This window comes from Amblyraja radiata, chromosome 29 (assembly GCF_010909765.2).
Source record: "Amblyraja radiata isolate CabotCenter1 chromosome 29, sAmbRad1.1.pri, whole genome shotgun sequence".
Taxonomy (NCBI): Eukaryota; Metazoa; Chordata; class Chondrichthyes; order Rajiformes; family Rajidae; genus Amblyraja; species Amblyraja radiata.
In genome coordinates, this window is record NC_045984.1 from 30,260,436 (window position 1) to 30,287,975 (window position 27,540).

Genomic DNA, 27,540 nt, shown 5'->3' on the forward strand with positions numbered 1-27,540 from the left:
CTTTGCCCAGTCCTGTTATTATTGTCTAAGTGGCTTGTTATGACTTCCTTAATAATACATTCCAGCATTCTCCTGACAAGTCTCAGTGAACCGTTCTGTGGTTCCCTCCTCTCTCTTCATCTTTTAATGTAATTACCTCATCGACTGTTTGCCAAGTTAATCTTCATACCCTTGTAGTTTTGCTTTGTTTCGGTTTAATACCCTGGTTTTAAAAGTAGCTGTATCATTTTCAGTCTTTCATAAGCACGCATACTGATTCTTCCTCGAGCGTCCCTCAGGGATGGCTAGAATACCGGATTACTGATTCAACCCTTTCTTCTTTGCAGAGTGCTACATCTGAAACTCACGGCAGAGGAAGATTTAAACCACCATCTGCAGTTCTTTCCTACATCATGTAACCATATAACAATTACAGCACGGAAACAGGCCATCTCGGCCCTTCTAGTCGTTGCCGAACACTTACTCTCACCTAGTCCCATCTACCTGCGCTCAGACCATAACCCCCCATTCCTTTCCAGTCCATATACCTATCCAATTTATTTTTATATTATAAAATCGAACCTGCCTCCACCACTTCCACTGGAAGCTCATTCCACACAGCTACCACTCTCTGAGTAAAGAAGTTCCCCCTCATGTTACCCCTAAACTTTTGTCCCTTAATTCTCAAATCATGTCCTCTTGTTTGAATCTTCCCTACTCTCAACGGAAAAAGTTTATCCACGTCAATCCTTGTTGGCTTTGACCTCCTTGATCCAGTATGGGGTTGAGACTCTGGGCATGTACGCCTGCTGTATATTTTGATCTGCGCAGAGTACACCTAGGGTTTTTTTTTGTGGGAAGGAACTGCAGATGCTGGTTTAAACCGAAGACAAGACACAAAAAGCTGAGGTAACTCAGCGGGACAGGCGGCGTCTCTGGAGAGGAGGAATAGGCGACGTTTCGGGTCGAGACCCTTCTTCAGACCCTGTCATCCCTGTTCCTCTGTCAGCTGCCGGTGGGAGAGTCTAGGACCGGGGGTCACAGCCTCAGGATTAAAGGGCGCTCTTTTAGAAAGGAGGTGAGGAGGAACTTCTTTGGTCAGAGGGTGGTGAACCTGTGGAATCCTTTCTGTCACAGAGGGCTGTGGAGGCCAAGTCAGTGGATATTTTTAAGGCAGAGATAGACAAATTGTTGATTAGAACGGGTGTCAAGGGTTATGGGGAGAAGGCAGGAAAATGGGATCAGGAGGCAGAGATCAGCCATGATTGAATGGCAGGTACACAAAATTGCTGGAGGAACTCAGCGGGTGCAGCAGCATCTATGGAGCGAAGGAAATAGGCGACGTTTCGGGCCGAAACCCTTCTTCAGACTGGCAGATTGAATGGCAGAGTGGACTCGATGGGCCGAATGGCCTAATTCTGCTTCTATCGCCTATGGTCTTATGATTGGTGAGACGAAAAATGATAGAAGGGTTTTTGTAAATCTGATATGGTTATAAAAACGACTCCATAATTCTCAATTCACAAGTCATTTTGTGGCCTGATGCAAAGTACATGCTGCGTGTTGAAACCAAAATGAAAACATTTCATTCGACCCCTAAAAAGACGGTCGTATCCTAAATCATTCATATCGTTCAGGATACACTCTAGCAGCAGGACTAATACTCATTGGTGCTGTTCCAGCAAGCATTTAGCTCAGTAATAGGTAGACAAAAATGCTGGAGAAACTCAGCGGGTGCGGCAGCATCTATGGAGCGAAGGAAATAGACAACGTTTCGTCCCGGAACTGCAGATGCTGGAGAAACTCAGCGGGTGCGGCAGCATCTATGGAGCGAAGGAAATAGGCAACGTTTCGTCCCGGAACTGCAGTTGCTGGAGAAACTCAGCGGGTGCGGCAGCATCTATGGAGCGAAGGAAATAGGCAACGTTTCGTCCCGAAACGTTGCCTATTTCCTTCGCTCCATAGATGCTGCCGCACCCGCTGAGTTTCTCCAGCATCTGCAGTTCCTTCTTAAACATTTTAGCTCAGTAATAATAATAATAATAATAAATTTTATTTAATGGGCGCCTTTCAGACATCTCAAGGACACCTTACATAGATCAATAGGAATAAAAACATATCATCAGAATAAAATAAGTAATAAAGACATCACAGAGACACAAATTAAAAACAGAATTCAGTCCAAAAACAGAAAATCAAAAACACAATGTGAATGGTTGGTTACTGGTAAAATCAACTTACCGACACACACACGTCCATCGACTCCAATGGCCAGGCCTGGAGGACATTCGCACCGGAAGGAACCTTCTGAATTAATGCAGCGGCCGTTCATGCAGATACCGGGGGTGTGACATTCATCGATATCTGGGAATAAGGCAGACAACCATTAGAGTCAAGAGCTCAGGATTCAGGAGAGTTTATTGTCATGTGTCCCAGATAGGACAACCACAGGACATAGCAGGCATGAATACAGAACAGATCAGTGTGTCCATAGTGTAAATTAAAACTGCAGCCAGTGAGAGACAGAAAACAGGAATCAAGTAGAAACATAGACCATTTGGTGCAGGAGTAGGCCATTCGGCCCTTCGAGCCAGCACCACCGTTCAATATGATCCAAAATCAGTACCCCCGTTCCTGGGATGTCAGGACTTTGTGTACAGTTTTGGTCTCCTGATCGGAGGAAAGACATCCTTGCCATAGAGGGAGTACAGAGAAGGTTCACCAGACTGATTCCTGGGATGTCAGGACTTTCATATGAGGAACGATTGGATAGACTCGGCTTGTACTCGCTAGAATTTAGAAGATTGAGGGGGGATCTTATGGAAACTTACAAAATTCTTAAGGGGTTGGACAGGCTAGATGCAGGAGGATTGTTCCCGATGTTGGGGAAGTCCAGAACTAGGGGACACAGTTTAAGGACAAGGGGGAAGTCTTTTAGGACCGAGATGAGAAAAAAAATGTTCACACAGAGAGTTGTGAATCTGTGGAATTCTCTGCCACAGAAGGTAGTTGAGGCCAGTTCATTGGCTATATTTAAGAGGGAGTTAGATGTGGCCCTTGTGGCTAAAGGGAGCAGGGGTTATGGAGAGAAGGCAGGTACAGGATACTGAGTTGGATGATCAGCCATGACCACAATGAATTGCGGTGCTGGCTCGAAGGGCCGAATGGCCTCCTGCACCTATTTTCTATGTTTCTATGTTTAAACCTGTGCCACCTAGTTATAGACTCTCTTGTCCTGGGAAGAAAGAATCTGACTATCTGTCCCATCTGCCCAAATTCAGGTAGTCCCTGCTTTCTCCCTCTTTCCCCTCCCCTTCCTAGCTCTCCCACAGCCCACTGTCTCCGCCTCTTCTTTTGTTCTTCCCGCCCCCCCACCCCCACATCAGTCAGAACAAGGGTCTTGAAACGTCAACCTATTCCTTCGCTCCATAGATGCTGCCTCACCCGCTGAGTTTCCCCATCATTTTTGTCCCATCTATGCACCCCATAATTGTCGCAACCTCTATAAGGTCCCCCCTCGATCTCCTACATTCCAGTTAGAATAAATTCCGCCTGTCCTGCCTTTCAAGGCAACGTTCAGGTGAGTCTCTTCTTCACTCTCTCCATTGCTGCCCCATCTTCCAGTGCTGTGTTGACCATAACTCCACAATACTCCTAGTGCAGACTATCCTGAGGTGCTCCAGGGATGCTGCCTGACCCGCTGAGTTTAAAAAAAAAGAGATACAGCGTGGAAACAGGCCCTCCGGCCCACCGAGTCCACGACCTAACACTATCCTACACATACACATAATTTTGCACATACACCAAGCCAATTAACCTGCAAACCTGTACGTCTTTGGACTGTGGGAGGAAACCGAAGACCTCGGAGAAAACCCACGCCGGTCACGGGGAGAACGTACAAACTCCGTACAGACAGCGCCCGTAGTCGGGATCGAACCCGGGTCTCCAAGTGCTGCAAGCGCTGTAAGGCAGCAACTCTACCGCTGCGCCACCGTGCCGCCCTGAGTTACTCCTGCTTTTCGCGCCTGTCTACAGTCTAACCAATGTTGTGTATAACTTCAACTTGGGGCCCCGACCTCTCCTCGATGCCTCAGCGTTCCACGAGCCCTTTCATTATCCTGTACTGATGTATCTCCGCTTTCAGAGAGCGACGGACTTACACCGAGCGTCTCTCTGTACTCGGGCCCCTGCCATCTTCGCTCCATCCTGTCAGAGTATTACATCATACCAGCCTCGATTACATTCCATCTGCCACAGCCCTGCCCAATCTGCCTCTCTACCTGCTGAATGAATTCACCTGAAATGACCTGGAACAGCAGTAGGGCCATATAATTGCCTGAAACACCATTAGGCCAGTGAACGAGAAATAAATTCACTCAAGGATTCTACGAGCAAGCAGAGAGTCTGCGATAAAGTTCACAGTTCCGGGACGACAGATGGCACAATGGGCTAAGTGTTCGGCTGGCAACCGGAAGGTGGCCGGTTCGAATCCCGCTTGGAGTGCATACTGTCGTTGTGTCCTTGGGCAAGACACTTCACCCACCTTTGCCTGTGTGTGAATGTGTGTGAGTGATTGGTGGTGGTTGGAGGGGCCGTAGGCGCAGATTGGCAGCCACGCTTCCGTCAGTCTGCCCCAGGGCAGCTGTGGCTACAGAAGTAGCTTACCACCACCGAGTGTGACTGAGGAGTGAATGAATAATGCGATGTAAAGCGCCTTGAGTATTAGAAAGGCGCTATATAAATCCCATCCATTATAATTATTACAGTATGTAGGTGCCTTGATCTAGTTTCTGGTCGAGACTCTGTGCATGTACGCATGCTGTATTGTTTGATCTACGTCGAGTACACTTTGTCGAGTTTATTTTGTTTTGTTTTGAGCCTGGACATGCAACGTATTTTTTTGCCTTGTATGAACATATCTTTACTGTGCTTGTAATATATTTTCAATATGTTAATACCCATCTAATATAGTTTTACGCGCATGCAGTATATTTTTGCCCGTGTGTCGGAAGGAACTGCGGATGCTGGTTTAAACCGAAGATGGACTCAAAATCCTGGAGTAACTCAGCGGGACAGGCAGCATCTCTGGAGAGAAGGAATGGGTGACGATTCGGGTCGGGTCTGAAGAAGGGTCTCAAGCCGAAACATCACCCATTCCTTCTCGCCAGAGATGCTGCCTGTCCCGCTGAGTTGCTCCAGCATCAGTATATTTTTGTCCTTTGTCTCCACACCTTCCCATGGCTATAATTATCACGGCTGAGTGGAAAAGTAGATTAATATCCAGCAACAACGAGAGAGACGGGGAACCAGAGAACCGCAGGTGAAACACAGTGCATTTCCCTTTCCACATAGACAATAGACAATAGGTGCAGGAGTAGGCCATTTGGCCCTTCGAGCCAGCACCGCCATTCAATGTGATCATGGCAATCTGATCATCCCCAATCAGTTCCTGCCTTCTCCCCATATCCCCTGACTCCGCTATTTTTAAGAGCCCTATCTAGCTCTCTCTTGAAAGCATCCAGAGAACCTGCCTCCACCGCCCTCTGAGGCAGAGAATTCCACAGACTCACCACTCTCCGTGAGAAAAAATGTTTCCTCATCTCCGTTCTAAATGGCTTACTCCTTATTCTTAAACTGTGGCCCCTGGTTCTGGACTCCCCCAACATCGGGAACATGTTTCCTGCCTCTAGCGTGTCCAAACCCTTAACAATCTTATATGTTTCAATCTTATATGTTTATATGTGACTTGTGTGGGCTTTCTCCAAGATCTTCGGTTTCATTCCCACACTCCAAAGACGTACTGGTTTGTAGGTTCATTGGCTTGGTGTATGAGTCAATTGTCCCCTAGTGTGTGCTGGATAGCGTTAGTGTGCGGGGATCGCTGGTCGGTGGGAAGAAGGGCCTGTTTGTAGCTCTGAACTAGAATAAAGTTGTCTGCAGGAAAGCATCACTTTTAGCAGGGTCTGAAGAAGGGTTTCGGCCCGAAACGTCGCCTATTTCCTTCGCTCCATAGATGCTGCTGCACCCGCTGAGTTTCCCCAGCAATTTTGTGTACCTAGCATCACTTAGCATGTACGTACCCACACAGTAGCGTCCATTTGGAGCGAGGACGAAGCCATTCTTGCAGATACACTTGAAGCTGCCATCTTCGTTGATACACATCCCATTGAGACACATGTTGGTCGTGGCACATTCATCGTGATCTGCGGACGAATTTGGTTATTGGTCAGTCTGGAGTTCTAACGCTATAAAAAAATAAGGTGGGCTTCAGACTCCAATACCAGCATACGGAAAGGAGAAGGGACAGGAGGCGAGAATTTGCAAAAAAAAAAAAAAAAAAAAATAGTCCAGAGATCTATTGTGTTCAAGAAGGAACTGCAGATGCTGGAAAATCGAAGGTAGACAAAAAATGCTGGAGAAACTCAGCGGTTGCGACAGCATCTATGGAGCGAAGGAATAGGCAACGTTTCGGCCCGAAACCCTTCTGGAAATAGGCAATGTTTCGGGCCGAAACCCAAAGGAAATAGGCAACGTTTCGGCCCGAAACCCTTCTGGAAATAGGCAATGTTTCGGGCCGAAACCCAAAGGAAATAGGCAACGTTTCGGGCCGAAACCCGGAAGGGTTTCGGCCCGAAACGTTGCCTATTTCCTTCGCTCCATAGATGCTGCCGCACCCGCTGAGTTTCTCCAGCATTTTTGTCTACCAGAGATCTACGGTGCTGGGCTGATAACTGGTGCAAAGTGTCTAGGCTTTCAGGCACTGGAATAGTATTTAGTGTTTGGGGAGAATAACATGGAGGATGTTTCCAGCCATGTCAGCCTTCGTAGTATTGATAATGCAGCATCCTAAATATTCATTCATGGAGATCTGGAATGGCCTCTAGGCTATTGGCTGGGTGATTTATACTTACCCATGCAGTTCTTCCCATCTGGGGTGAGTTCAAAGCCGGCATTGCAGATACATTGGAAGCTGCCATCAGTGTTGACACATCGGCCGTTCCGACATAGAACCCCATTCTGGATGCACTCATCTATGTCTGGAGAACAAAACAAGAAGCTGGATATTGGGATAAGATGCATAGAAACATAGAAAATAGGTGCAGGAGTAGGCCATTCGGCCCTTCGAGCCTGCACCGCCATTCAATATGATCATGGCTGATCATCCAACTCAGTATCCCGTACCTGCCTTCTCTCCATACCCCCTGATCCCTTTAGCCACAAGGGCCACATCTAACTCCCTCTTAAATATAGCCAATGAACTGTGGCCTCAACTACCCTCTGTGGCAGAGATTCACCACTCTCTGTGTGAAAAATGTTTTTCTCATCTCGGTCCTAAAGGATTTCCCCCTTATCCTTAGGCTGTGAGCCCTTGTCCTGGACTTCCCCAACATCGGGAACAATCTTCCTGCATCTAGCCTGCATCTATGCACTCGAACCGTTTACCGCACCGTTCTGTCTGTCATGAAGGCCCTGTTTCCGCGCTGAAGTTCTCAACTAAAATAAACTAGTCAGCAGGAGAGCATTACTTGGCATGTCCTTACCCACACCGTAGCGTCCATTTTAGGGCGAGGACAAAGCCACTCTTGCCGATACACTAGGGTAGGGAGGAACTGCAGATGCTGGTTTAAACCGAAGATCGACACAAAAAACTGGAGTAACTCAGCGGGACAGGCGGCATCTCTGGAGGGAAGGAATGGGTCAAGTGGTGCTTCTGGTCGAGACCCGAACCTTTCGGGCCGGGTCTGAAGAAGGGTCTCGACCCCAATTGTCACCCATTCCCTTCTCTCCAGAGATGCTGCCTGTCCCGCTGAGTTACTCCAGCATTTTAATGGATGGGATTTTTTTATAATGGATGGGATTTATATAGCGCCTTTCTAATACTCAAGGCGCTTTACATCGCATTATTCATTCACTCCTCAGTCACACTCGGTGGTGGTAAGCTACTTCTGTAGCCACAGCTGCCCTGGGGCAGACTGATGGAAGCGTGGCTGCCAATCTGCACCTACGGCCCCTCCGACCACCACCAATCACTCACACACATTCACACACATTCACACACAGGCAAAGGTGGGTGAAGTGTCTTGCCCAAGGACACAACGACAGTATGCACTCCAAGCGGGATTCGAACCGGCTACCTTCCGGTTGCCAGCCGAACACTTAGCCCATTGTGCCATATGTCGTCCCATTTTGTGTCCATCTTCGATTTAAACCAGTTGCTTCCTACAAATGAATTGTTTTAAATTGTTCTGAGAATTATCACGGCTGAGTGGGAAAGTAGATTAATATCCAGCAACAACGAGAGAGGCGGGGAACCAGAGAACCGCAGGTGAAACACAGTGCACTTCTCTTTCCACAGTAACTGCCTGAACTGCTGAGCATTTCCAACCATTTCGGAATTCAACAGTTGTGTCTCCTGATGCCCAGCCCTCTGTCACACACACACACACACTTGCGCTTTCAGCCTCACTTCCTGTTGTTCCCTCTCATTTTCTCTTTGATATCCCTTTTTCTTTCTCTCACACTTCCTCTTCATGCCTTTATTCACTCGAAGGCAACAGATCAGTCTGTTAAGCTTTGGTGATGCGTGCGTGACAGTGAAGTGTTAAATCAATTAGGGATGGTTGGGCGATCACGGTGGCGCGTACAGCGGTAGAGTTGCTGCCTTGCAGCGAATGCAGCGCCGGAGACCCGGGTTCGATCCCGACTACGGGCGCTGCCTGTACGGAGTTTGTGCGTTCTCCCCGTGACCTGCGTGGGTTTTCTCCGAGATCTTTGCTTTCCTCCCGCACTCCAAAGACGTGCAGGTCTGTAGATTAATTGTCTTGGTAAATGTAAAGAATTGTCCCTTGTGGGTGTAGGATAGTGTTAGTGTGTGGGGATAGATGGTCGGCACGGACCCGGTGGGCTGAAGGGCCTCTTTCCGCGCTGTATTTCTAAAACTAAAACTAAATACAGAGCACATGGCACATGGCACATGATCCATTGACAGAGCATGCAAGGAGGGTGAAGTACGATGCTCGCTAGGCCTCACTCACCAATGCAGGCCTGCTTGGTAGCAGTGCTCTGGAAACCCTCGTGGCACTTGCAGTAATAGGCCCCGGGGGTATTAAAGCAGTCACTGTTCACACATGGACTGCTGAAGCATTCATCGACATCTGAGGAGAAATAACACACACAAAATAGTCAAACATTGAAATTATCTGACTCCTGCAGATGGGGGGAGAAACTCAACGGAAAGAAAATCCAAGACTCTCTAATTACTGAGGCCCACTTTGTACTAATTGAGACAAGTTTCTGGTCTTGAAGTGGTGTGTGTGTGTGTTCCAGTTGATTAGAGGACGGGTACATCATTCCCACAATGGTACAGTGTGGTACAGATCTGGATCTAGATGCAGTACGCTGAAAAGCTCTCGGTACAGCCATCACTCGGCCCTGGACAATTTTATACTGGACAACTTTTACATTTATCAAGCCAATTAATCAAGCGTTCAACCTACAAACCTGTACGTCTTTGGAGTGTGGGAGGAAGCCGAAGATCCCGGAGAAAACCCACGCAGATCACGGGGAGAACGTACAAACTCCGTACAGGCAGCGCCCGTAGTCGGGATCGAACCCGGGCGTCTGCCGTTGCATTTTGCAGTAAGGCAGCAACTCTACCGCTGCGCCACCATGACCGCACAGACGCCAATGCAACTGCTAACCAATTTCCAGCCAAGTTTGTATCCAATTGACGAACTGTACACTGCAAGGGCCAGGAAACGAGCGGGCAAGATCATCTCTGACCCCTCTCACCCTGGCCACAAACTCTTTGAATCACTTCCCTCTGGAAGGCGACACCGGACGGTCAAAGCTGCCACAGCCAGACATAAAAACAGTTTTTAATCCACGAGTAGTTGCTCTACTCAACAGCCAAAAATCTGTAGCCTCCCTTTGATCTGGTATTCTGTTGGTTCACATGCTTGATCAATGGTGTTTTATCATTAATGTTTTATTATTAATAATGTTTAGTGTTTTCTGAGTCATTCGTAACTGTCACTGTATGTCATGTTGTTACTTGCGGGCGGAGCACCAAGGCAAATTCCTTGTATGTGAATACTTGGCCAATAAACTTACTTACTTACTTAAATAGCTCAGAGGTCCCCACTCTTTTATAGTGGCACCACATACTCTGGCACATTGTGATATTGGTGCCCCGTTAACACCAGGGATTTGTCATGTGAGTATTTGGTTTAATGTGGTCACAATCTATGTTGTATACCCGCCACCTTCTTCTTAACTGAAGGGACTTGGAGTTTGGCAACAATAAGGATTGAGCGATTGGACTTTAAATCTCAGTGTTTGTGTTTAAGTACAAACCTGCTATATGAAGTAGGAAAAGAAAAAATGGGAAATGGACAAAGTGCCTTGATCTCAGTTTGTCTTTTGTCCATGTATTGCCCCTCCTATCCCACAAATTATCCATGGCCCATAGAAAACATCTTCTATCACAGTCTCTTATCGCAAGAAATTGCAGCAAATTGTGGACGCAGAAGCCCAGACCATCACACAAACCAACCTCCCTTCTATTGGCTCCATTTACACCTCACGCTGCCTCGGCAAGGCCTGCAGCATCATCAAGGACCAGTCTCACCCCGGCCACTCCCTCTTCTCCCCTCTCCCATCAGGCAAAAGGTATAGAAGTGTGAAAACGCACACCTCCAGATTCAGGGACAGTTTCTTCCCAGCTGTTATCAGGCAACTGAACCGTCCTACCACAACAAGAGAGCAGTGGCTGAACTACTATCTACCTCTTTGGTGACCCTCGGACTATCCTTGATCGGACTATGTGACATATTGTCATGGCTTTTAAACAGTTTCTTTCTATCGGTTCTGCATGATCTTTATGTTCATTCTTAACCGATGAAAATTCACTCCGTTTCACACGCTCATACCTATTTTTCTCTAGAATGTCTAAAATTGAGTACTAAAAGAAGTATTATTTAACATAGGTCCCAGAGGATTCTACGCTCACATCTCCAATGTGCAAGGATCGTGCATTTGTCTTCTACAGCAGACAGTGAAGAAAGCGAATGGCATGTTGGCCTTCATAACAAGACGAGTTGAGTATAGGAGCAAAGAGGTCCTTCTGTAGTTGTGAGACCACACCTGGAGTATTGTGTGCAGTTTTGGTCTCCAAATTTGACGAAGGACATTCTTGCTATTGAGGGAGTGTAGCGTAGGTTCACCAGGTTAATTCCCAGGATGGCGGGACTGTCATATGCTGAGAGAATGGAACGGCTGGGCTTGTACACTCTGGAATTTAGAAGGATGAGAGGGAATCTTATTGAAACATATAAGATTATTAAGGGTTTGGACACGCTAGAGGCAGGAAACATGTTCACAATGTTGGGGGAGTCCAGAACCAGGGGCCACAGTTTAAGGAAACCCACGCAGGTCACGGGGAGAACGTACAAACTCCGTGCAGACAGCGCCCGTAGTCGGGATCGAACCCGGGTCTCCGGCGCTTCAAGCGCTTGTAAGGCAGCAACTCTACCGCTGCGCCAATGTAGGTAGCTGGAACTTTCTCAGAGTTCACATTTGCAAAGTGGGCAGCCAATTGTGCTAATTATATAGCAATTAAAATCAGATGGGATTTATGGAGCATGTTTGAGTAAAGGCCGATCTGAGTTCCTTTTGTTCGTTAGAGTGTGCAATCTCTGGTGTGTCGTGTTCTTGACCAGGGAACAGGAAATTCCAAATCAGGCTGATTTTGATTCTGACTGTTGCCTGAAAGGATGAACAGATTAGCACGTGTGCTGGGGTTTGGTAATTCAATATCACCCGGTATATGAACAGGATCAAGCTCGTCAGCTCCACGGACCCTGGGAGATTTCAACATCCTGAACTGGGCTGAGGCGGCCTCTACGGGAAGCATGAATAAACAGTGGGAATGGAGTGAATTGAAATTGCAGCCACTTCACAGGTCCTCACAGACAGAGAGCACATTGGAGTGGTTGAACATTTGCCAAATGAGCTCACTCCAGCGCATTTTCTGCATGGCCTGTGCAGACAAAACACTATAAATGGGCATGACTCATCGACAGTTGGAGCTTTAAGAAACTGTATCCCAGCAGAGGGAGCCTCCAGGGCCAAATAGTTCAGTTTAGTTTAGTTTATTGTCACGTGTACCGAGGTACAGTGAAAAGCTTTTGTTGCGCGCTAACCAGTCAGTGGGAAGACAACACATGATTACAATCGAGCCGTCCGCAGTGGACAGATACAGGATAAAGGGAATAACGTGAGTAGCGTTTAGTGCAAGGTAAAGATAATAATAGACAATAGGTGCAAGGAGTAGGCCATTCGGCCCTTCGAGCCAGCACCGCCATTCAATGTGATCATGGCTGATCATCCACAATCAGTACCCCATTCTTGCCTTCTCCCCATATCCCCTGACTCCACTATCTTTAAGAGCCATATCTAGCTCTCTCTTGAAAGTATCCAGAGAACCTGCCTCCACCGCCCTCCGAGGCAGAGAATTCCACAGACTCACAACTCTCTGTGAGAAAAAGTGTTCCCTCGTCTCCGTTCTAAATGGCTTACCCCTTATTCTTAAAATGTGGCCCCTGGTTCTGGACTCCCCCGACATCGGGAACATGTTTCCTGCCTCTAGCGTGTCCAAACTCTTAATAATAGTATATGTTTCAATAAGATATCCTCTCATCCTTCTAAATTCCAGAGTGTACAAAGTCCGATCGAAGATAGTCCAAGGGTCTACAATGTGGTGGATAGTAATTCGGAACCGGTCTCTAGTTGTGGTGGGATGGTTCAGCTGGGAAGAACTGAAGCCTCGCAGCGCAAGAGACGGGAGTCCGATCCTGATCAGGTGCTGCCTGTGTGGAGTTTGCACATTTTTCCCCTGGGACTCTCCCCGAATCTGGAGGTGTGGGTTTTCACACGTCTGTGTGCCTTTTGCCCGACGGGTGAGGGGGAGAAGAGGGAGTGAGTGGCCAGGGTGCGACTGGTTCTCGAGCGTCCCGAGCAACTACACAAATGGTGTGGGAACTCACCGATACATTCCCCACGCACGTCCTGCTTGAAACCCATGTTACATTCGCAGCGATAGCTGGATGGTGTCGGGATGCAACGCCCGTTCAGGCACAGGTTGGTGTAGTGTTTACACACGTCCGTGGTCTGATTCAAGGTGGCCGTACCTGGAAAGAGCAAGAGTTAGAAACATAGAAAATAGGTGCAGGAGTAGGCCATTCGGCCCTTCGAGCCTGCACCGCCATTCATTGTGATCATGGCTGATCATCCAACTCAGTATCCTGTACCTGCCTTCTCTCCATACCCCCTGATCCCTTTAGCCACAAGGGCCGCATCTAACTCCCTCTTAAATATAGCCAATGAACTGTGGCCTCAACTACCTTCTGTGGAAGAGAATTCCACAGATTCACCACTCTGTGTGAAAAATGTTTTTCTCATCTCGGTCCTAAAAGACTTCCCCCCTTATCCTTAAACTATGACCCCTTGTTCTGGACTTCCCCAACATCGGGAACAATCTTCCTGCATCTAGCCTGTCCAGCCCCTTAAGAATTTTGTAAGTTTCGATAAGATCCCCCCCTCAATCTTCTAAATTCCAGCGAGTACAAGCCGAGTCTATCCAGTCGTTCCTCATATGAAAGTCCTGACATCCCAGGAATCAGTCTGGTGAACCTTCTCTGTACTCCCTCTGTGGCAAGAATGTCTTTCCTCAGATTAGGAGACCAAAACTGTACGCAATTTTGGTTAGTGACAGAGGTTAGGATACAGTGACGTGCGGTGAGGTCAATGGCTGGGGAGCCACTGGCGAGTATCAGAGCCAGATTTACACACATATGAACCCGATAGAAGTAGCTTAAATTCACCATTCAATTGGCAGGTTGCATTTTCCAGCAAAGGCATGTAATAGCTCCACATAGTTCCCAGGATTAGAAGAGCATCGTTACCACAAAATGCTAATTCCTGTTTGGCCAGGAAGCAGGTCGCACTAGTAAGGTCTTTTAAAATCTCACGTCCCTGTTAGGATAGCTGTGCAGCACAACAACCTCTAAGGGCCTGTCCCATTTACGTGATCGCCGGCACCCGTCATAGTCGCAGCAGGTCGCCTCAACTACCTCCTCTGGCAGCGGGACAGGCAGCATCTCTGGAGGGAAGGAATGGGTGACGTTTCGGGTCGAGACCCTTCTTCAGACTGAGAGTCAGTGGAGAGGGAGACACAGGGAGATATAGGCGATGAAGTAGAGAGATATAGAACAAATGAATGAAAGATGTGCAAAAAAAAAAGTGACAATGATAAAGGAAACGGGTCATTGTTGGCTGCTTGCTAGGTGAGAACAAAAAGCTGTTGTGACTTGAGGGGGGTGGGGGGGTGAAGAGACAGGGAATGCCGGGGTCTCTCCATCCCTCCCCCACCCAAGCCACACCAGCTCTTTTGTTCTCAATTCCATTCATTCCATGAATTTCTTTCATTTGTTCTATATGAGGTAGCGGAGTCAGGGGATATGGGGATGGGGGATACGGGGTACTGATTGTGGATGATCAGCCATGATCACATTGAATGGGAGTGCTGGCTCGAGGGGCCGAATGGCCTACTCCTGCACCTATTGTCTATTGTCTATCTCGCTACATCATCATCTATATCTCTCGTTTCCCTTTCCCCTGACTCTCAGTCTGAAGAAGGGTCTCGACCCGAAACGTCGCCCATTCCTTCTCCCCAGAGATGCTGCCTGACCCGCTAAATTACTCCAGCATTTTGTGTCTATCTTCGGTTTAAACCAGCATCTGCAGTTCCTTCCGACACATTTAATTGTCATTGACCTCATCCCAAAGGTTAAAAGAAAAATACAACATTCCTAACACATTTGGGGTGTAATGAAGGAGAGGCTGTGTTACTGATCTTGTAATCCGCAAACCTGGATTAAATATTCTGGAACCATGAATTCTAAATCCCACAAAGTTGGCTGGGGATTTAAATTAAATTATTTCAATAAATCTTAAAATTAAATCAACAGAGGAATGAGGAATATGATCATGGAAGAAACGAATTGTAGCAAAGGCCCATCTGGTTGACTAATGGGCAATAATACAGAAAGCCTGCGACCCTTATCTGATCTGGCCTTTATATACCTGCTTTGCAATCGTGTCAAACTAGCATTAGACATTTTTTGAATGAAACCATGCAGGGTCAACCTCGAACAACAACAGATAATAGTAAGATTAAACGAGAACTTACCAGTTTGAAGTTTGATCTGTATTTTATGAGGAGTTACGATGAGGGATTACGTGAAGAACCCGCTCAGTGCGCAGGCGCGGCATACTTCCAAGCAGCGGTGTGGAATCACAGATAGACACAGTTATTTTGAAGTAAACATAGTAAAGATAAGGAGACATCAATTTATTAGTTTGATCCATATAATGAGGGTGGGAGCGGAGGGCACGTAATCCCTCATCGTAACTCCTCATAAAATACAGATCAAACTTCAAACTGGTAAGTTCTCGTTTAATCTTACTATTTTACTTCGGAGTCACGTGAGTGACTACGTGAAGATTTCAAAGCTCTGTGATTTCAAACCGTGTAACAGTTTCATTTCACTCACTGCCGAAGTTCTTGAGGGAGGAAGTGTTATCGTAATGAACCAATGAGTCTATTTGTAGAAAAACACAATGGTATTTTTTAAACAATAACAACAAAGAATTAAGTTGCTCCCCTGGGCTTAAATTAAATATTTGCAGTTCGTAAATCTTTACTGCAAATAAACCAGGTTTTGCCAACGGCTTATTATAAAATTTCTGAACGGTCTTTTCCCTTCCCACCATCCTGCTGTAGCTAGGATGTGGTGTATAGGCATGTCCATTCTTTAGCCGTCGACATGGATGCTGCCCTGGTGGAATAAAATTTGTACATGTTAGTGTTTATCCCAGCAGTTTCTAGCACCTGCTTGAGCCATCTCGCAATGGTTTGGCTCGTACCCCACCATAAGGTTTTTGTGACTGACCCACAAGGCTTTTCATCTCCCTCGAATATTCTGGTTGTGTCTATGTAGGATAGTAGGTAGGTCATGGCACATAACCGTGGTTCTGGTGGGTAAGCCACGACTGGATTAGGTGTTCCTGGTCTGCTCTGTTTGACCAGTCGCTGGATATCGACAGATCTGGTCTGGAGCTGTGATCATGTTGTCCAGTCGCAATAGGTGTAGTGACTGGACCCTCTGAGCGGATACAAGTGCCATCAACCTAAGCGTCTTTAGTGTAGCTTGCTCGAGGCCGGGGGATCTGGCTGGTGGCCATTCCCTGAGATATGTCAGGACCACACTGATATCCCAAATATGGGTATACCTGGGCTTAGGGCTTGATATTGTAAATGCCCTTCTTCAGTTTTACCACCAGTGGATGGGATCCCATCGCCTGTTGTCCTGCCGCTGGTTTGAGATAAGCAGAAAGAGCACTCTGCGCTGTGTTGATGGCACTGTAGCTGATCCCTACATCGTGGTGTAGATGGCCAGGAACTCCAGTATGTTGGTGGCTGTAGCTGTTGCGTATGTTGTCCATGTTTCCTGGCAGTACTTCTCCCTTTTTTGATGCTGGTTAAGTACTGCCTCTTGGTGGATGTTCGAAGGGATGCCGACATGGTGGTGATGGTTTGTTTGGACAATCCCAGTTCCAGGTAAGGTCTGTTCAAACTTGCAACCCTGGCGTTTAATTTTCTCATGGCATGGGTGTTTAGCTTACCTGGTAGGTAAGTAGCTGATAGCCAAATATGTCTTTCGACATACCATTGCCAAATCATGTTGACCAATTTGTCGCATGATAATGATTTTATGCCACCCATATGGTTAATATAAGCCATCACCGTAGTATTTATCAATTTGTAACCGAACATGCAAGTGCTGCATATTAGATACATATGCTTTTAAACCATAAAAGGCGCCCAACATCTCTAGATAGTTAATGCCCAGTGTAAGTAGTAATGATGACTCTAGTTTAGTCCATCTACCATTTGTGCTGGATATGGAGTTAGTCGCTCCCCAGCCTTGAGCACTGGCATCTGTTTGAATAACTAAAGTAGGGTTAGTGATAAAGATAGGGCTGAAACTATGCCAAACGTTTTCTGCCCACCACTGTAGCTCTGATATTGCTTCAGTGGGTAAGTTCATGACACGATCATAGTGACCTGTAAGTCGTTTTATTGCCCGTACCTTTGCTCTCTGTAAAAAAATTTTGATAGTGCAAAGGTCCGAATTGTGTAGCCGGAAATGCTGCTACCATTTCCCCAATTACTCTTGCTACTTGTCGAATAGTTGGTCGCTCGTTGACCATTAATTTGTTGCATGATTGTGCTAATTCAACCATTTTTGCCTTTGGCAAGGTAACAGTCATATGGACTGAGTTAATTGTGAAGCCCAGGTAGTCCATGATAGTGGATGGCTTCAACTTAGATTTATCTGGATGTAGGACGAACCCGAGTTTCGAGGAGCTGTTTTGTAGCTGATACTGCTGCCACAGCCAATTCCATCGTTTTCCCTACTATGAGAATATCCTCCAGATATGCCATGACAATATGTTTTTGTTTTCTTAGTATTGCCATGGCTGGGTTCAATATTTTGGTGAATAATCTTGGGCTGAAGTTCGCCCATAGAGCAATGCTTTGTACCATCCAGATAAATTTTAGGTATCTGCGATGATCCTTGTATATGGGTACTAGATAGTAAGCATCTTTAAGATAAATGCTTGCCATGAAGTGTCCTTTGGAATTCAGTTGTTTGGCAGTAACATATGTCTCCATTTTGAAATGTATATACTTAACAAATTTGTTTAGTGATGTTAAGTCAATGATGATGCGACAGACACCATCTTTTTTGGTTTTAGTGAATATATTCGATACAATTTCCAAAGGTTCATGTTTGGTCTTTTTGATGACCCCCTTTGTGATAAGTCTCACCAGTTCAGCTTGTCCCTCACGTTTCTCTTTGACGGAGGGAGAAATACCCTTTGGGGCCATTGTTGAACTGGCGGCGTTTTTTCTGACATGAATTGTATTTTATATCCTGTAATGTTGTTGAGTATATACTTGTCACTCGTGACCATACCCCATGCTTCTTTAAACAAGTGTAATCTCCCCCCTGTTAATAAAGCACCCTTATTCTCTATATGCTGGTAGGGACCAGACCCACCTACCTCCATGGTTATTGGCGATTCTGTTTCTTCATTTTCCTGAAGATTTTGTTCTGACGTGCTGGCGATGTTGGGGGGAGGCGCATTTTCCAGAGGGTCCGCTGCGGGCCCTGATCTGAAAGATCTTTGGGGATAATGTGCGGACCCCAAGCGTTCACCAGTCCCATATTGCGGACGTCGACTGGTGGATGCCGTGGGGTGCTGCCACTTGGGTATCGGAGGTCTTGGTTTGCTCGTCCCGGGGCCTGCCCTCATTAGGCCGAAGGTTTTTGATGCTTCCTGCATCTCCTTCAGTTGTTATTGAAATCTTTCCCAAATGGCAGCGCGTCCGTCTCCGCAGCTGGGGCTTTACACAAGCCAGCAAATTTGGGATTGAGGGCAGGTCTTATGTTTCCCTCCGGCGATTGTTGATCTCAAATTGTGTGGTACACATTAATGCCAGCACATCCTGCTGGCAGGTATCCATCTCCGTGGTCTCCACTGGAACGAGCAAAGGCTGTGATGGCTGACGTCAGGAGCCTTAGGATCCGCTGTAGCTTGAGTTCTTGGGTCTGGATGTGTGACCCACATGCCCCCAGCTTTGGCTGTTGACACTTTTTACTTTGAGGGCCTCACCGTTTTCTGGTGCTGTGTTGTTTCAGCACCTCAGCGAGCACCTTTTCCAGTAATGGTTGATGCTGGCCGCCATTCTTGGTTCCAGCGGTGCTCCAGCCCGTGGGGTTGCTACAAGCGGTCCATCACACCCAACAGCTCTTCATGTTCCTGCACCCCTGGCATACTCCCGAATTCGTCCGCCTGCCCCTGTTCCAGACCAGCCCAGCCCTGGTCACCAATGCTAGCCTCCAGTAATGAGGGAGCAAAGGGCAGTGCATGAGGCACTGTGGAGGGGGTGCCTGACCTCCCTCCGCGAGAGCGCTCTTTCTGCGCATCTCGCTGGAGCTGCTCCAATTGCTGTTGGATGCAGCTCAGGCGGCTGTCTCTCCTCCATTTAGGTGGAGACATGTCCCCGTCCGACGAATCGGACGCCACCGGCCGGATGCCTGTTCGGATGGCTAGACATCCAGCCCGCAGTTCAGGCACTAGCGGGACTGGGCTCGGCGCGGTGATGGGGATAGCGGGGCGCCCGGTTATTGTTCCTACCGCCTGTTGCTGCCCCCCCTGCAATGGAACGCTCCTCCGCTGGAGTCGAGCGGGGGACAGGTTCTTCTGGAGCTTTTGCCTTGTAGTAGCGATAGCGCCCCTCAAGCAGCGCGTCTCGCAGGCATTTGCTCCGTGAGCCGCTCCAGCGGCTCAGGCGGCTCTCTCTCCCCCCGTGCGGGTGGAGAGACGTCCCGTCCGACATCGGGAACACCTGCCGGATGCCTCTCGAGTGGCTATGCGTCCAGCCCGCTGCTTCAGGTACTAGCGGGCTGGCCTCGGCACGGTGTCGGGGAATTACGGAACACCGGGTAACGCTCCTGCCGCCTGTTGCTGCCCCCCTCCCCAACGGGAAAACGGGGGACAGTTTTGTTCCAGAGCCTTTTTCTCTGCCTGTAAAAACACAAGCAGAAAAAGGCTCACCTGTAAAAGAAAACCCGACCTCAGGGTACTCACCTGACGGTCCGGTTCATGCTGTTACGAGAGTGCCTAGCTCCCGTTGCAAGCCGCTGTTGCACTGCTGGCGTAATGCCGCGCCTGCGCACTGAGCGGGTTCTTCACGTAGTCACTCACGTGACTCCGAAGTAAAATCAGCCATTTCAGTCTGTAAACTCCTCTTTGCTAAGACCTGGAAACATAGATACGTAGATAATAGATGTGGGAGTAGGCTATTCGGCCCTTAGTACCGCCATTCATCGTGATAGAAACATAGATACATAGAAAATAGGTGCAGGAGTAGGCCATTCGGCCCTTCGAGCCAGTACCGCCATTCATCGTGATAGAAACATAGAAACATAGAAAATAGGTGCAGGAGTAGGCCATTCGGCCCATCAAGCCTGCACCGCCATTCAATATGATCATGGCTCATCATCCAACTCAGTATCCTGTACCTGCCTTCTCTCCATACCCCCTGATCCCTTTAGCCACAAGGGCCACATCTAACTCCCTCTTAAATATAGCCAATGAACTGGCCTCAACTACCTTCTGTGGCAGAGAATTCCACAGATTCACCACTCTCTGTGTGAAAAATGTTTTTCTCATCTCGGTCCGAAAGGATTTCCCCTTTATCCTTAAACTGTGACCCCTTGTCCTGGACTTCCCCAACATCGGGAACAATCTTCCTGCATCTAGCCTGTCCAACCCCTTAAGAATTTTTTTACGTTTCTATAAGATCCCCCCTCAATCTTCTAAATCTTCCAATATGATCATGGCTGATCATCCAAAATCAGTACCCCATTCCTGCTTTTTCCCCCATATCCCTCGATTCCATTAGCCCTAAGAGATAACTCTAACTCTCCCTTGAAAACATCCAGTGAATTGGCCTCCATTGCCTTCTGTGGCAGAGGAACCGGTGCCAAAGGTGGGAGATGGACACAAAAATGTTGGAGTAACTCAGCGGGTCAGGACGCAACTGGTTTAGTTTTAGATTAGAGATACAGCACGGAAACAGGCCCTTCGGCCCACCGTATCCGCTCCGACCAGCGATCCCCGCACGTTAACACTATCCTACACGCACTAGAGATTTTGCCTACAAACCTGTACGTCTTTGGAGTGTGGGGGGAAACCGGAGAACCCGGAGCTGTCAGGCTGACCTGCACCAGGTGAGTGAACAAACCCAAGGGAAAACTCTCTAGATAAAAATGCTGGAGAAACTCAGCGGGTGCAGCGGCATCTATGGAGCGAGGGAAATAGGCGACGTTTCGCCCCGAAACGTTGCCTATTTCCCTCGCTCCATAGATGCTGCCGCACCCGCTGAGTTTCTCCAGCATTTTTGTCTACCTTCGATTTTCCAGCATCTGCAGTTCCTTCTTAAAAACTTTCTAGACTTCTGCCTCACCAGAATATCTGCATCTGCCTCTGGCGTTACTGGCAAGAGGGACTACAATATAATACTTACAGAATACTTGTCAAAATTAGTGTCAACCCTGAGGATATCCTCCGCCAGGACCCTCGGCCCACCGCGTCCGCGCCGACCAGCGATCCCCATACATTAACACTACCCTACACACACACTAGGGCCAATTTTACATTTATTCAACTATACCAGGCCAATTAACCTACAAACCTGTACTTTGGAGTGTGGGAGGAAGCTGAAGCTCTCGGAGAAAACTCACTGGGAGAACATACTTTAAAAAATAGATACTGACTTTTTTGTTATTGTTTATGATGGGTTTTGACAGAGTATCATGTTTCTATATCTGATGTGCTGCCACAAGTAAGAATTTCATTGGCTGAAGAAGGGTTTCGGCGCGAAACGTCGCCTATTTCCTTCGCTCCATAGATGCTGCTGCACCCGTGGAGTTTCTCCAGCACTTTTGTCTATCTAAGAATTTCATTATTCAGTTTCGGGACCTAAGACAATAAAACACTTAAACCCCACCGTGGTGCAATTTGGGACATTTTTTACATGGAAGCTATTAGCCAAGGAACAATCCATTTAAAAATAAAAAACTTTGATAATTATGTACTTTTTCCTTAATTGAGTGAAAACTTACCAATCCCTGGCCCAGTCCCGGGAAGGCCAGTGAAACCTGGCCCAATTCCACCCGGGCCGATACCATCAGGCCTGATCCCGCCAGGTCTAATCCCACCAGAGTCAACTCCACCATAGTTGAAATCACCAGGCCCGATTCCACCAGGCCCAATCCCACCGAGACCAAGGCCGTTGGATCCAATTCCACCGGGAAATCCTGGAAATCCGATGCCAAGGTATCCAGGTCCGAAGGGAAGGCCCTCAATGCAAAGTCTGCGATATTCATCTGAAAAATATATTGTCAAGAGCAAGTCAGAAATGCCGTGAGGGGCAGAGGAAGTTAATAAGATGACATTACGTTTACATTTAGATTTATTACTGCCACTTGTACCGAGGTTCAGTGAAAAACTGTTTCATACATCTCGTAGTCAGAATTGAGATACAGCACCTCTGGGGCTGGCTCTAATTCACTTGCCCGACCTTCAAGTTACTGCAGGTCCCCATATGAGAAATATCCCGAGCTAGTCACTAGCCAGAAACCAACCCAGGGAATGGAATGTGCATAGAAACATAGAAACATAGAAAATAGGTGCAGGAGGAGGCCATTTGGCCCTTCGAGCCAGCACCGCCATTCATTGTGATCATGGCTGATCGCCCCAATCAATAACCCGTGCCTGCCTTCTCCCCATATCCCTTGATTCCACCAGCCCCTAGAGCTCTATCTAACTCTCTCTTAAATCCATCCAGTGACTTGGCCTCCACTGCCCTCTGTGGCACCTACATTTTACGTTTCTATGTATTGTTTTGTAATAACATCCCCAATCACCTCTACCCTGGTTCCACAGAGTCTCTTAAAGCCCTGTCCCACGGTACGAGTTCATTCAAGAGCTCTCCCGAGTTTGCCCTGATTCGAACTCGGAGATTTACGGTGATGGCCGCTCGTCGGTACTCGGGACTCTCGTGGACATTTTCCAACATGTTGAAAAATCTTCACGAGTCTTCCCGAGCTTACCGCGTTTCCCGAGTACCTGCCGTTAGCGTTACGAGCCGCTAAAGAGACGTCCCCGAGCTCCGACGTACCCGCTACGTACATTCTACGTGCTTACCACGAGTTTTTTTTTAAACTCGGGAGAGCACTTGAATGAACTCGTACCGTGGGACAGGGCCATTCAAGCTCTGTCCATTCCTGAGGGACAATAAGTATGATGGACTGCGTTGGCAGACCCATGTTGGTCACGACAGGACATCCAGGCCTGTGTGTTTTCCTTAGCAACAGATAATTATTTTCTGTAAGAGAAGCTTGAGCCAATAATGAGGCTATCAGTTCCAAAGTTATTTCCAAGCCCTGTGGACATGGCTGTGTTCTCCAGAAATTAAACAGACGTGAAAAACATTTGAATGAAATGCTTCCATTAACCATCCATCATTGGGATGGTTCCATTCCAGAGCACGCAGAGGATCTGCTCCAGATACACGTCAGTTCATAAAGACTTGACGACCACAGAGGGCAAAATGTGGCCCCGGCTTCAGGTGCTCTGTGCCAGTGCTTCTAATGCCCCTGTCCCACTTAGGAAACCTGAACAGAAACCTCTGGAGACTTTGCGCCACACCCAAGGTTTCTGTGCGGTTCCCGGAGGTTTTTGTCAGTCTCCCCACCTGCTTCCACTACCTGCAACCTCCGGCAACCACCTGCAACCTCCGGGAACCGCACGGAAACCTTGGGTGGGGCGCAAAGTCTCCAGAGGTTTCCGTTCAGGTTTCCTAAGTGGGACAGGGGCATGAAACTGGTGAATGGTTCACCCAAGGGTGAATGAAATTATTTGGGGTTGAATTAGTTCATTTATGTTTTTTGCTCATGTGACACAATAAATTATATGTAAAATTATACACAAGGGGGAATAAGACGAAAATTACTAAAAAAAACATAAGAAAATTTAGTCGATAAAGATTCAAGGGTGAATGACACTGAAATAGTTTAAGAAGCACTGTATGTCTTAAGGTCATAAGGTCATGTGATAGGAGTAGAATTAGGCCATTCGGCCCATCAAGTCTACTCTGTCATTCAATCATGGCTGATCTATCTCTACCTCCTAACCCCATTCTCCTGCCTTCTCCCCATAACCCCAGACACCCGTGCTAATCAAAGTTCTATCTATCTCTGCCTTACAAATATCCACTGACTTGGCCTCCACAGCCTTCTGTGGCAAAGAATTCCACAGATTCACCACCCTCTGACTAAAGACATTTCTCCTCCTCCTCTCCCTCCGAAAATTCCAAGGCTGTGACCTCTGGTCCCAGACTCTCCCACTAGTGGAAACATCCTCTCCACGTCCACTCTATCCAAGCCTTTCACTATTCGGTAAGTTTCAATGAGGTCCCCCCTCATTCCTTCTAAACTCCAGCGAAAGTGGCTGAAAGAGGCCAGCTGGTCGGAGAGTGTTCACTTACCAGAGCCCCTGACAGGACACATCTCTGGGGTATGGCCAGCCGCCCAGCAGCGCCCAGAGTCACAGCAACACTGCATCTTAGTGTAATGCCCATGCAGGTCTCCTGCACACCGACCGCCCAGCAGGCTGGAGAAGCAGGTGCCAGCTCGCTGGTCTGGAAAAGAAATGGAGGTGTTACAGGCGTGGTGCATCAGCAAGTTTAAACCATTCAGAGGTTGCTTTTATTCCGATGGCTTATCCCAGAGCAACACAAACTGTTGGGAACGCACCGATCGCTGATGTATCGCTCTGGATACGGTGCAGCTGTTCCTTGCCATGTCTGCTTAACCTCAACCTCTCTCTGTAAACCATCACACAGCCACATCCCTGGAAACCTCCCTGCATGTCGTGGTCCCGTGTGTGATAGAGACGACCCATTGTCAACATGTCTGGGAGTAATTTACTCCAGATGGCGCGACGGGAAAAACGCGTCGGTACGCCCGGAGCAGCGTTTCACGGATACAGTATTCCCAAAGCCTGCTGCGTTTTCCGCAGACGCCACAAGAACGTCCAGGAATATTCCAAACAATCTGCTTCATTCCCCCGTGGCCCTCTGAGGCCCCCACTGGCCGTTAATTCATAAATTATTACGGATGGAACAGCGCCACTTTGGGCTAGTGCCCCTCCAGTTTACAAACGAATCAGTGCGCGCAGCTAAGAGTTGGCTGGTCTGTCGCTGTCGATGGGAAACGCAGAGAGCGTTCTGTTTTCTCAGGTTCTCCCAGGTTAGTGGGGGTCGACCTCCTTGTTCCCTGTGAATTACAATTCTAACTGTCGGCTCCTTACAGAGAGCACTGTGACGTTCAAAGCGTTTTCCGGTAAAGAACTGGAAGAGCTGAAGCCGGATTAAAACATTCAGCGAGACAAAACGGGATTACCAATGGCTCTGCACCAAATGGGATTACCAATGGCTCTGCACCTCACTGATGGCAAACATGAGGTCAGAACATTAAAAGTGCACCGGAAAAGATGTGTACTCAGAGTGAATGAAGCACTATCATGCAGGGTGGACAAAAATGCTGGAGAAACTCAGCGGGTGAGGCAGCATCTATGGAGCGAAGGAATAGGCGACGTTTCGGGTCGAGACCCTTCCGGAAACTCAGCGGGTGAGGCAGCATCTATGGAGCGATGGAATAGGCGACGTTTCGGGTCGAGACCCGGAAGGGTCTCGACCCGAAACGTCACCTATTCCTTCGCTCCATAGATGATGCCTCACCCTTGAGGGTCTCGACCCGAAACGTCACCTATTCCTTCGCTCCATAGATGCTGCCTCACCCTTAAGGGTCTCGACCCGAAACGTCACCTATTCCTTCGCTCCATAGATGATGCCTCACCCTTGAGGGTCTCGACCCGAAACGTCACCTATTCCTTCGCTCCATAGATGCTGCCTCACCCTTAAGGGTCTCGACCCGAAACGTCACCTATTCCTTCGCTCCATAGATGCTGCCTCACCCGTTGAGTTCCTCCAGCATTTTTGTCTACCTTTGATTTTTCCAGCCGAAACATCGCTCGAGGGTCTCGAAGATTTTTCCAGCATCTGCAGTTCTTTCTTAAACACTATCAGTGCATGTGTGTGTTTGCCCAATGTCACTTCTGTAAACGTATGACCTGCAGACATGTTAAGTGTAGTTGGACACGGAGGGTGGTGGGTGTATGGAACAAGCTGCCAGAGGAGGTAGCTGAGGCAGGGACTATCCCAACGTTTAAGAAACAGTCGGACAGGTACATGGATAGGACAGGTTTGGAGGGATGTGGACCAAACACGGGCATGTGGGATTAGTGTAGCTGGGACATTGTGGGCAAGTTGGGCCGAAGGGCCTGTTTCCACACTGTATCACTCTGTGACTGTATGTTTTACTGTCATCAAGTGTTGCGTGTGATGGTGGGAGAATGGTTCGCTGCGGTCCCTAGTCACTTACGCCACTTGTCCTTAACTGCCAAGAGGTTTATGGAAGCTCGGCCCAGCTCCAAACTTCCATTCCAACACTGGGAAAAATATTTGGAACTAAAGCACTTCAGTTCCATCCAAACTCAAACCTGCAGAGCATTCGATTTCTGGCTCGTTTTGCATTAATGATGTTGGAAACTTTCAAAACGTTCAATGTCCCAGCTTGGCTCCCCAGTGCCGATAGCAGCCACACGGCTAAATAGGCAATAGACAATAGGTGCAGGAGTAGGCCATTCGGCCCTTCGAGCCACCACCGCCATTCAATGTGATCATGGCTGATCATCCCCAATCAGTACCCCGTTCCTGCCTTCTCCCCATATCCCCTGACTCCACTATTTTTAAGAGCCCTATCTCTTGAAAGCATCCAGAGAACCCGCCTCCACCGCCCTCTGCGGCAGAGAATTCCACAGACTCACCACTCTCTGTGAGAAAAAGTGTTTCCTCGTCTCCGTTCTAAATGGCTTACTCCTTATTCGTAAACTGTGGCCCCTGGTTCTGGACTCCCCCAACATCGGGAACATGTTTCCTGCCTCTAGCGTGTCCAAACCCTTAACAATCTTATATGTTTTAATGAGATCCCCTTCTCATTCTTCTAAACTCCAGAGTGTACAAGCCCAGCTGCTCCCTCTCAGCATACGACAGTCCTGCCATCCCGGAAACCATCCAGCACAGACTGACAGCACATATCCATCTAAAGCCCATAAATAATGCAGATGATTGGGGTTGGAAAGGTGAAGGATAGGGATGCAGGGTATTTGTTTGTGTTGAATTGTGCCTCCTGTTTTATCCTGCATAGATGGCAAACAGCGCAGTGGGAAGAAGGCTTCTGGAGGCGCTGCGGCTGCCGCTGAGAGGTGGGGCCAGAGCCTCGCGAGTCGACGGAGCCCGCGGACAAAGCGCCCCAGGGTCTGTGGAGCCCCCGCGGCTGGGGCCCGGTTCGGCGCCACGGAGGAGTCCGGAGAGGACCCGGCGGCGATAGTGGAGAGGTGGTCGATGGCGCGGCGTTCAATGGCGGCCTCGACCGACGGATGAGGACGGACCACGTGGGAGTGAGGACGTCGCTGTCGAGGGAAGGAACAAAGGAGGACCCGGCGTGGAGGGACCACCGTGAAGAACAAGGGACAACGGAGGTCACGCCGTGGTTGGTCCGCCATGAGGAAGGGGGCGAAGGGGGAACTGGCGCGGTGGAGGTACAGGGGGGGGGGGGGGGGGGAGAATTTGTAACTTTGTAAGCGGGCGCCTATTCGCGTACCTTGGCAAGGGAGAAGGTGACAACAAAGCAAACAGAGATAAAATGTAATCGGGGACAATCTGACAGGTCTGTGAAT

At 48.2% G+C, this 27,540-nt stretch overlaps 1 protein-coding gene across 5 annotated transcripts in view; it reads right to left on the reverse strand.

The window, feature by feature from the left end:
- fbn3 (fibrillin 3) overlaps positions 1–27,540 on the reverse strand; it is a 201,924-nt gene that overhangs the window by 100,083 nt on the left and 74,301 nt on the right. For 4 of the 5 annotated variants that reach the window (XM_033047129.1, XM_033047130.1, XM_033047126.1 and 1 more), the window contains 7 exons: positions 24,227–24,379; positions 21,801–22,064; positions 13,026–13,169; positions 9,015–9,134; positions 6,891–7,016; positions 6,060–6,182; positions 2,221–2,343 (listed from right to left, as the gene is read on the reverse strand). In XM_033047129.1, coding sequence (XP_032903020.1) covers positions 2,221–2,343; positions 6,060–6,182; positions 6,891–7,016; positions 9,015–9,134; positions 13,026–13,169; positions 21,801–22,064; positions 24,227–24,379 — 1,053 coding nt within the window. The remainder of the gene's footprint in view (positions 1–2,220; positions 2,344–6,059; positions 6,183–6,890; positions 7,017–9,014; positions 9,135–13,025; positions 13,170–21,800; positions 22,065–24,226; positions 24,380–27,540) is intronic. The other variant, XM_033047128.1, reaches the window with a different exon arrangement.